This window comes from Mizuhopecten yessoensis, unplaced genomic scaffold, assembly GCF_002113885.1.
Source record: "Mizuhopecten yessoensis strain PY_sf001 unplaced genomic scaffold, ASM211388v2 scaffold10913, whole genome shotgun sequence".
NCBI classification, from domain to species: domain Eukaryota; kingdom Metazoa; phylum Mollusca; class Bivalvia; order Pectinida; family Pectinidae; genus Mizuhopecten; species Mizuhopecten yessoensis.
In genome coordinates, this window is record NW_018408784.1 from 483,248 (window position 1) to 493,409 (window position 10,162).

General features: G+C 35.2%; 1 protein-coding gene across 1 annotated transcript; it reads left to right on the plus strand.

The window, feature by feature from the left end:
• The first annotated feature begins 1,163 nt into the window (after positions 1-1,163).
• LOC110463523 (cell growth regulator with RING finger domain protein 1-like) lies at positions 1,164-9,353 on the plus strand. Its single transcript, XM_021518166.1, has 6 exons — positions 1,164-1,306; positions 3,029-3,168; positions 3,488-3,662; positions 4,242-4,392; positions 5,216-5,323; positions 6,750-9,353. The coding sequence occupies exons 1-6, from the start codon at positions 1,197-1,199 to the stop codon at positions 7,503-7,505; spliced, it is 1,440 nt and encodes a 479-aa protein (XP_021373841.1). The 5' UTR covers positions 1,164-1,196; the 3' UTR covers positions 7,506-9,353.
• The last annotated feature ends 809 nt before the right edge of the window (positions 9,354-10,162 follow it).

Below are 10,162 nucleotides of genomic sequence, written 5' to 3' on the forward strand. Positions count from 1 at the left end.
TTCTGGTACTGGTTTGTTCACCAGTTCTTTCCATTTCATGTTGTTCTGAATCAACATCTGATGAAAAGGTGAAATTTAAAGATCCAGAGGAGCATTGCTTGGCACTTGGCGATAACGGTTCACTTTTGACTCTGGTGAGGTCAAATCCTATTTCCTTGTTTTCACATTCTGAAAATGTTTGTACTGGTTCATCAATTGCACTTGAATTAAACGTTCTGTCTCTTAGTTCTTGTTCTTCCAAAATGTCAGTGTCCTTTTCAACTTTGACAGTAACTGAAATAGCAGATGTAGCACCATCTTGTGTACCACATGTGGTAATATTTGAATTGGTGTGATATTTAAGGTTGTCCTTTGTTTCATATTTGTCTACTCCATATTTTGTTTCGTTTTGATACTTTTTAGAAACAGGTAAGTTTAAATATGTCAACCAATTCTTCATCCCAAATTTTTCAAGTGCTCCTTTTAATTCGTCACTGAGTTCCACTTTATTTCCGTATATGAATTCTACAACAGTTGTCAATACACTTCCGCCAACACCAAAAATATCCAATTGATTTGATGATAATGTGTACTCTTTACCCATTTCTCTCAAGCACGAAGGGTCTTCGAATGCTGCAACCCACACGGCACTATGGACCAACACACACGTTCCATCTTCAGCTACCAGTTCAAGATCACACATCACTCCATTTACTCTCATATCGTTCAGTTTCTGGACGATATATGAGTTGATCTTCGGAGCCATGTTTCCCTATTTATAATTTAGAACCATTCGCCTATATTCACCTTCTCCTCGTTCGCGACGGTCCTTTGTTATTCGATGGGCCTACATTGCATGACTGTCTACTCCAATAAACAACCAATCACGATTTGAGTGATTAATAATCCAGCCAATCAAAAAATAGAACACGTATACGGTAGGTAAAAGGTCGATACTATTGACCAATCATGGAAAGTCTTGATACATCCCTTTAAAATGACGAGATTTTATCGAAATTAGAGCTTTAAGTACATGTTTATAGACAGGTAGTATCCATATATATATTGGAGGATGAATAAATGGAAATCAAATGTAATATGCCCATGAACATAATAAAGATCAGCATTTATTTAACTCGGAATCGACCAATAAATACACTTTATGCTTAACAGGTGCGTGGAACTCTTCAAACAAAGAGGTGAGAAATAATACCAACATGGCAGACGAATTGTCGGTAATGCTCTTCTGGTTTGCAGATTGTTCAAGTTTCTACTCAGTCCTGACAATAATTGTCTGTTTCATTGTTATGGTCGTGTTCATTTTAAGGTAAGAGCAATAGAAATTCGTTCAAGATGCAATGTGTATTATTAAAACAGGCACGTTGTTTCGATTTCTGATGGCAAACTTCTGACATCTCGTGACTCGTTACAAGTTCAAGTTCAAGCAATTTTTTTTTGCGTTGATACATTGTAACCGATCTCGGTTAGTATGCTTGACACTCAAGAAAAAAAGTACCAAGAAGTAATATTATGATGTAGCATTTTTTTTTTATATAATCAGATAATAGTCTAGACTGTAGTAGACAGATTACGTCTCTGGTCTAGATGAAAAATGCCCATTTACTAAATGATTTGGAGTGTGTGTATTAATAGTATAGGGGTTATAATTTCATCAACGCGATTATTATTGGTCTTACTCATTTGATAAAGATACATGTACATACGAAATACAATAGATTCAATACTTATTGATTAAATAACACAAAATATAAATTTGGCATTCTTGCATACTTTAAAAAAAATACTGTCACCTTGATATATGGAAAAAAATCTTTACTATCCGTGTGGTTGACATATATATGGAACAGTCTTCCACAGGATGTCATTGATTCATCTAATGTTATACAGTTCGAAATTGGTTTAGATGAGTTCTGTAAACGTGAAAATATAACTTCTATTTTTTATTTTTAGATTTTGTTCAATTGACATTTGAAGTATATTAATTATAATGTAAATTTTGTCGTATGTACTGATATGGATATAGAGGCTTGTAGCCTGCGTCCATAATGTATCATGCTAAATCATATTAAAAATGTGTAATGATAAATGGTACAATCCAACCCTGATTGACCCCATAAGTCTGTCCCTGGTTTTAGCAGGAAAGATAACATCTTTATGCCGAATGTGTTGGTAATAAATTTTAACATAAGATAACATTTGAATTTGTTTGATTGTAGTAGGCAGCTGCGCATGCTGGCATCTAAATGTAGTTTGTCACAAGAAATCCAGGATAAGTTATGAACAGTATTATTAAACTGTGAGAAAAAAATATTACACTAACATGTCATGATGTATGATTACATACTTGAGGAAACCTGTCTAGCCTTTGGGACGTCACTAGATGTTGGTTGGATAGGACAGGTTTTATCTAGTAGTTTTCAACTTTTTAAAAACAGTGAGAGTATATGTCGTCATGATGGATTAGACGTATTTGTAAAAATATGGTAAAATTTCATGTTATCAAATTTTTGGATTTGCTAAAATGTGGAATATATTTTTCAGCAAGAATGGATAGATTAACTTTTTATTTCTTGTATACAAATTGTTATAAGAATCCTGCAAAAAAAAGATCATTTTACATCGATGGGTCGGAGACGGGTTTAACCGAAATATCACGACAGTGTATTGAGCGAACAGTAACACCAAGGCTTTATATACATGGTGTATAAGTTCAGGCTTATAAATGATTTTGTATAGTCCGATCAATTTGATATCTTGAATCTATGGTTTTTAATATAAATCAAGCCAATGTTACAGTTCTTAAGATATATGTATTCAAAAGGCAATATTCAAAAGAAAATAGACCGATTTCACCATTTGAATTACGCTGTCTTACTACACATAAGGGTCGAAGCTGAAGCTGAATATGGTGATAAAGAAAAATGAGAAATTAATGGAATCAAGAATTATTTTGAAGACAAAAAAGAATATCACTTAGTGAATAATGTGCTTGAAATTTGATAATGTTTTTTTTCATGTATTTTCCCAGGTTGAACAATGAAAATATATTCATGAATCTCAATTCAACATCTGTGCAGCAAGTCAATCTCGCCGTGGAACGATGTGTTACAGACATGGTTAATCCTTTTTCTGTAAAAATGAGGCCAAATGAATTAAGCAGTCTCAAAGGTGAGATTTGCCGAATGTTTCTGCAGGATTTCCCAGACTCATCCACTCCCCACTTCCTTTTCGTTGATACCAAGTTGAATGCAATTTCAATAGAATGATTAGTTTATTTCATCTTTAATTATTGGTTACCTTTCTTTGATTTACTGAATATTATAATATTGCAATAACTTTTAAAGAAACATAGTTTGAGATATGTTCATTAGCCTGTTTCACTATACTTATCAAGTTTCAAATTCAATATCACTGTGAAGCTTAAATAATTGAGATTTGAACTATTAGTCTGCATCCTGAATTGATTTGAAAACTTTTTACTACTCAGATGGACTGCACATCCAGCTGTCTCTACTGAAGAAGTGTATTTTACAAGTGTATTGGGGGATAGATCTAGAGGAGTTCCACAAGGCCATGCAGGCGCCATGGCAACACATCTTGCATAATCTACACACCAAGTCCTGGCTGGAAGGATATACATTGTTCCGTAATGAAAAAAAAGAGTAAGGCATTTTCTTTTAGTACCATAACATATATAAGTCCAAGATTTATAAATTCCTCCAAGTGTTTCTCTGCAAAGTAATCAAATTTTGAAAGTCCATCTGCGTAGTGTAGTTTGACCGCTCCAAGGTTTAGGGGATTCCTTTGAAATACTATAACATTAACCACAAAGATTATGCAACTTGCTGATTTTGAAGCTGAGGTACTTCCATGCAAGCTCTAATTTAGCTCTGTTGTTATGGTTACCTAACCTTCTTTAGTCTGTTAAGGTTATGGTTATCAAATTGCTGAGCCTACTAGTACATTTAGTGAATAATATTTATATTTTCCTGATAATCACTTTTTATTTTCCACTTTGAAGTGATTTATTGATATGAAAAGAAAAAAAATCAGCAGAATAAGTAATTCATGTACATGTACTGAGGTTAGATAAATGTCTGGTCAGTTATTTCAACTTGGATACTAAATTGTCTTCTCCCACAATTATACAGTTATGAATTGTATCAATACTATATGTAGATTATAATTACTGCCTTGAAGCTCTAATGAATCCATTTAAATATTTTTTTCCTGTATTTAAGATTGAATCCCTGTGACTCACGACATGAACACCTACAGTGCCCTGGGGAAATAGTTGCCCTAGGGGAGCCTCCAAGGAAGAAATACCCAGCCATGGTCATCACTTATCTACCAGGATCTCAAGAGGAGGAAAATTCCACAGATCCAACAATTGTAAGTGAAAATAAAAAAATGGAATGCCAAATTGTCAATGCACAGTGAATTTTCTTCCAGAATCTACCACCATATTGCTATTCTTTTTTTCCTGCGTCTCATTTGAAATGTTTGTACCTGCATTTGGTATTGTGTGTACATAACACGGCAGGTATTTAGAGTCAGATTAATGAATGAACGGTATTTTAACATGTATTCCAGATATATGCATTTTCATGTTGAATGTTCCTTTTGGAATAATGTGTTGTAAAACAACGCTAAAACCTCAACAAACAAAAGTCATTTCAAAGAAATTCACCCTCAGACTCATACTTCAAGGACAAGGGGAAGTAACTCCAGTGTGCCAGATTTAGTGATTTATTGATAGCTTGTCCTTCTTGATGGTAAAATTTTAAGCATGAAATAGATAATTTAATTTAATGTAGGAGACACAAAAATCTCCTATGGCAATACAAACATGATGAAGTCCTATAGACACGTTATAACTAACATGAAATATTTCTATATTTGGGATGGAATACTCTTCTTTTATGAATAATCGGTCAAATGATATCAAAATATTTAACATAATCTTTTCAAATCCAAAAGTCCTGTTGGGTCAAGTAATTTGATAGTTCTTGCTGAAATATCTTTGCCTGGAACTAGAGGATAAAAGGACTAATCTCTGTATATCACTGTGTATAGACAATGTATATTTACCTGCAGCTGTTGGAGTTGCATCCTTGTTCTGTACATCATCGTCTGGTTGTACAATGATGCAGATTGAAGTTTATTGTCAAGTTCTGCTTACTTTTCTATTTTACCTTTTTCCATGCTGTGTTAGGTGGCTGTGTTCAGCGTGATCCACCTGAAGGACAACACTTGTCAGCAGGATTCTCACATCCTGAACCAGTACATGAAAACCTCCAACCAAGGGGTGTTTACATTACAGGAAAGATTCACACATCCTGAACCAGTACATGAAAACCCCCAACCAAGGGGTGTTTACATTACAGGTAAGATTAACACATCCTGAACCAGTACCTGAAAACCTCCAACCAAGGGGTGTTTACATTGCAGGTAATATTCACACATCCTGAACCAGTACATGAAAACCCCCAACCAAGGGGTGTTTACATTACAGGTAAGATTCACACACCCTGAACCAGTACATGAAAACCTCCAACCAAGGGGTGTTTCCATTACAGGTAAGATTCACACATCCTGAACCAGTACATGAAAACCCCCAACCAAGGGGTGTTTACATTACAGGTAAGATTCGCACATCCTGAACCAGTACATGAAAACCTCCAACGAAGGGGTGTTTACATTACAGGTAAGATTCACACACCCTGAACCAGTACATGAAAACCTCCAACCAAGGGGTGTTTCCATTACAGGTAAGATTCACACATCCTGAACCAGTAAATGAAAACCTCCAACCAAGGGGTGTTTACATTGCAGGTAAGATTCACACATCCTGAACCAGTACATGGAAACCTCCAACCAAGGGGTGTTTACATTACAGGTAAGATTCTCACATCCTGAACCAGTACATGAAAACCTCCAACCAAGGGGTGTTTACATTGCAGGTAAGATTCACACATCCTGAACCAGTACATGGAAACCTCCAACCAAGGGGTGTTTACATTACAGGTAAGATTCTCACATCCTGAACCAGTACATGAAAACCTCCAACCCAGGGGTGTTTACATTACAGGTAAGATTCACACACCCTGAACCAGTACATGAAAACCTCCAACCAAGGGGCGTTTACATTACAGGTAAGATTCACACATCCTGAACCAGTACCTGAAAACCTCCAACCAAGGGGTGTTTACATTACAGTTAAGATTCTCACATCCTGTACCTGAAAACCTCCAACCAATGGGTGTTTACATTACAGGTAAGATTCTCACATCCTGTACCTGAAAACCTCCAACCAAGGAGTGTTTACATTACTGGTAAAACAATTCTCATCAGGTTCATACAATGAATTATGAAATTTAATGTCACATTGCTTAATACATGTATCATAATAATTTGGTTAATATAGTGTTTCTCTAAAACTAGTTTTCCTGCTATTTTCAATTCATGCCATTTAACATAAAATTCCTCTTTTGCTGTTATCCTTTTTATTGCCAATTTCCCATTATATCAGTCAAAAGGTTACATGTACAGGCTGAAACCTGTAAAAATGATTATGATTGGTTTAAGAATTGGCATTTCCTCACTTTTGCTTGATGGACTTGATGTAAAACATTGGTTGAAAATGTGGCTTTATTGCCATTGCTTTGCTATGTTATGATACAATCGGATTATACATGTATTCTTACAATCTGCCAATTACTGAACTACATGTACTGTTGTTTTTGTAGCCCCTGTACATATCCACCTCACCAGAGTCTGAGACAAGTCGAACATCGTCACAACCTGTGACTCAAGCCAACAACACATCTACACCATCTTCATCACCAGATCCTCATTATTCCCGTGAAAATGAACAAAGAGGTGAATCACAGGATCAAGACTCTGTACAACAAAGCCAAGTATTATCTGATGAAAGTGGTGAAAGTGAAGCTTGTGTTCATTCCCTTGGACCTTCCAAGGATGTAAACTTTCCAGATCCAAGTACCGGTATATGTTCAAATTGTGGAAAAACAACAAACATACGTAAATGTTTGTGTGTAGAATGTAACAGGGAGGCAAGTTCTTGCACGGATCCGTTGTTTTCCACAGAATCTGTAGAGGAGCTGCAAGGTAGTCAGGAAAACTGGGGAGAAGCAGATAGCTCAGTGTGTCTGGACACTCCTTTGGTTCAAGAAAGTGATCGTGATTTCAACTTACAAGATGATCAACAAGAAGAATGTATCGTGTGCCAGGCAGAACTTGTAGCTTTAGCATTGCTCCCGTGTCGTCACACCTGTGTGTGTAGTTCATGTTTTACCCAGCTAGATAGATGTCCCATGTGCAGGGGCTACATAGAGTCATATTTCCGTGTCCGACGAAATAGTGAGGAGGAGAATGCGGTGACAGGGGAGGACACTCCCCCTGATTCCCTCATCTCTACCGCCCACGGCAGTATGTGGGAAAGACTTAATAGTAGACTCAACACATTCTTAGGGTTTTCATGATCCTGGTATATGATTAAAATCCTTCAATGTTAAGTTAATGTTCAGTAAAAAGTCAAAGTGCTTATTTAAAGTGAGTTGAGAAGAAAGTCCTTCCAATTTACTTGTATCTAGAGCCATTAGGCTAGTCAGTTTGGTGAGCATAGAGTTGTTTTCTTGCCTGAACATGGAAGAGCTATATTTAAGACTCCATCACAACCCTGTTCTAACCTGAAGATTATGTTGTGAGAAGACAGTACTGCCTAGAAATTGAAAGCAAAACCAGTTTTAACTTTGCTTAACCAGTTTGTCAATGCTCCTTGTAGATATAACCATTGTCACTGATCCTGGTGGTTGTGATAGCAAGATTACAGGATTACAGTGTGCTTGGCTTAAATACCTCTCTTCATGACTATCCTATCGGACATCAGACACAGCTATAACTGGTTCATCCTGCTTACCTGGTATTTGTTCTGTGAAACCTGAACAATCGGACACATGAGTATCCTAATACACTGTGATATCTGGTATACAGCTGTTATCCCAGTACTTTTAAAAACGAACAAATAAAATCTTTGTGTTCTGACAACCTGTCCAATCTGACCAATTTTTTGGATTTCACAGGTCGTCAGATCAGACAGATTTCACCAAGTTGCTGTAGGGATGACAGCAAACCAGATATCTGTCTTACGGTTACCCCCTTGCCAAGGAATCGGCAGTGGTGACTAAATCAATTGTATTGATTATAATTTGAAGTTTCGTATTCAGACTTTTATAAAATATATATAAGCAATTTCAATGTTTAAAAAAACAAACATCCTTGCCTGTCTGTAAACAACTTAGTTACTTGTGAAGCATTATACATTGAATCCCTGTTACACTGTGGTCACTGTCACCGTTTCATCCAGCAACATATTGGCACTATAAAGAGGTTGGATGATGCATTAGTAAGTGAGGTGGCGATTGAGACTGAGAGACAATAAATACAGATTCAACTTCATTTTCAGTACATGTAAACACACACTTCATTGGTACAGGTATAAGTCATTTAAATTATTTCAGTATTAAAACTGTTCCTACGATCTCTTACGAAATGTCTGTATCATAAAATACAATAAGCTGAGGAAACATGCCTAAATCTATGGACCCGGGCCCCTGTTCCACAAGCATTTTCTTGATGATTATTCACGAGACAATATTACTGAAGGAAAATTTCCTTTACTTAGTTTTGCATTATCTCTGATACTGTCACTTCTGGGAAAAAAATCAAAATAATAATTACGTAAATATTTGTGAAACTGAGGTTCGTTGCTTAAAACCTGGTCAGCTAAATGACTAGTTCATAAATTAATATTAACTATAATTACATATATCAGAATTCCAGATGCACATTTAATGACAAGAAAAGCAAACCGTTTATAACAGTTGAATTTTAAATGTACTATAATTAAATGACAATTTTAAGCATTTTGCAAAAATCATATAATGTACTAAATATATTAGTCAGAGTGTTTAAGATTTAGGAATCTGGACATTCATTATTTTTTTTTAAATCAAATTAACATACCTGGGTAATACTGTCAGCTTTGACCAATTTTTCATCACAAGGATTCTGAGATTATCATATAAACAAATTATGTAGATTTGTTTGATAAAGAGAGATTCAGAACAAAATTATAGCAATATTATTTTTTGTTCTGCTGTTTTAAATAATTTGTTTTTAATTTATTGGTGTTATATTACCAGTACAGAAAAGTACATGTATCTTTGTTTGTGATATTTCTGTTTCAGGTGCTTGTTGTGGAAAGTGTTTATAAATTTCCTGTTGTGTAGATTACCTAATGAAATGTTAAATATTTGTATATGTGTTGTAAGGTGTATTTATTTTATTTAAAGCAATCTTTGTTAAATGTTTATGAATGTAAAAATAAAATCAACCAAATAAAATATATCAAAAGCTCCATTTTAGACCTTGCATGGTATGTCTATTAACTTGCTTATTTGGGGCAATCCATGATGGACCCTGAGAGGGGATTGGGGTCCTTTAGTAGCTTACTGACATGACATGCTACAATATTTATGAACATAAATGACTTTAACCTATATTCGTGGTGACCAAGTATATGAAATTCAAAACCTGACTTGCGTTCAAGTTCAAAAGTGTCAGCAATTTTTTTTATTTTAATGCTCCAATAACTCTAATTTATCAAAATGTACAAAGGACTTCTGTTCTGCAGAACATATAAAGGATTATCTTGCATGTATGAGGTGTCAAAGTTTGCGAATGGAAATTTCCTTCACCTGTATTAAAGGTTACGAGGTTCAAGTTTTTTTAAATCGCTCAACCAACTTCTTCTGAAGAATTAAAACACCTTAAGTCATGATATGTTGGAAAATAACTTGCTGAATTGTGATAGGAAGTTTGTGAAAAGACATGTAACTAAAAATAAGAGATTGACCAGGCCTCAAAGGCCTTTTGTTTTCGCTTCAAACAAAATTGTTTGATATGGAGACTGCAAGAATAAAATAAATGAAACATAAATATCAGGTACTTGCTTCGGTAATATTTAAATGAAATGAATTATTACCATTACAAAAAAAACACCTTAATAACGAAACGCGTGTAAACGCCAGATTTGTATACTGTAAATAAAAACTAAGATGCGGAAGTAGTGGACTAG

Bases quoted from the DNA above. Each gene is read 5' to 3' on its own strand.
- LOC110463523 (XM_021518166.1), top strand. From the start codon at position 1,197: ATGGCAGACGAATTGTCGGTAATGCTCTTCTGGTTTGCAGATTGTTCA. The intron at 3,663-4,241 runs GTAAGGCATTTT...CCTGTATTTAAG, and splicing joins TTCCGTAATGAAAAAAAAGA to ATTGAATCCCTGTGACTCAC. The intron at 4,393-5,215 runs GTAAGTGAAAAT...ATGCTGTGTTAG, and splicing joins ATTCCACAGATCCAACAATT to GTGGCTGTGTTCAGCGTGAT.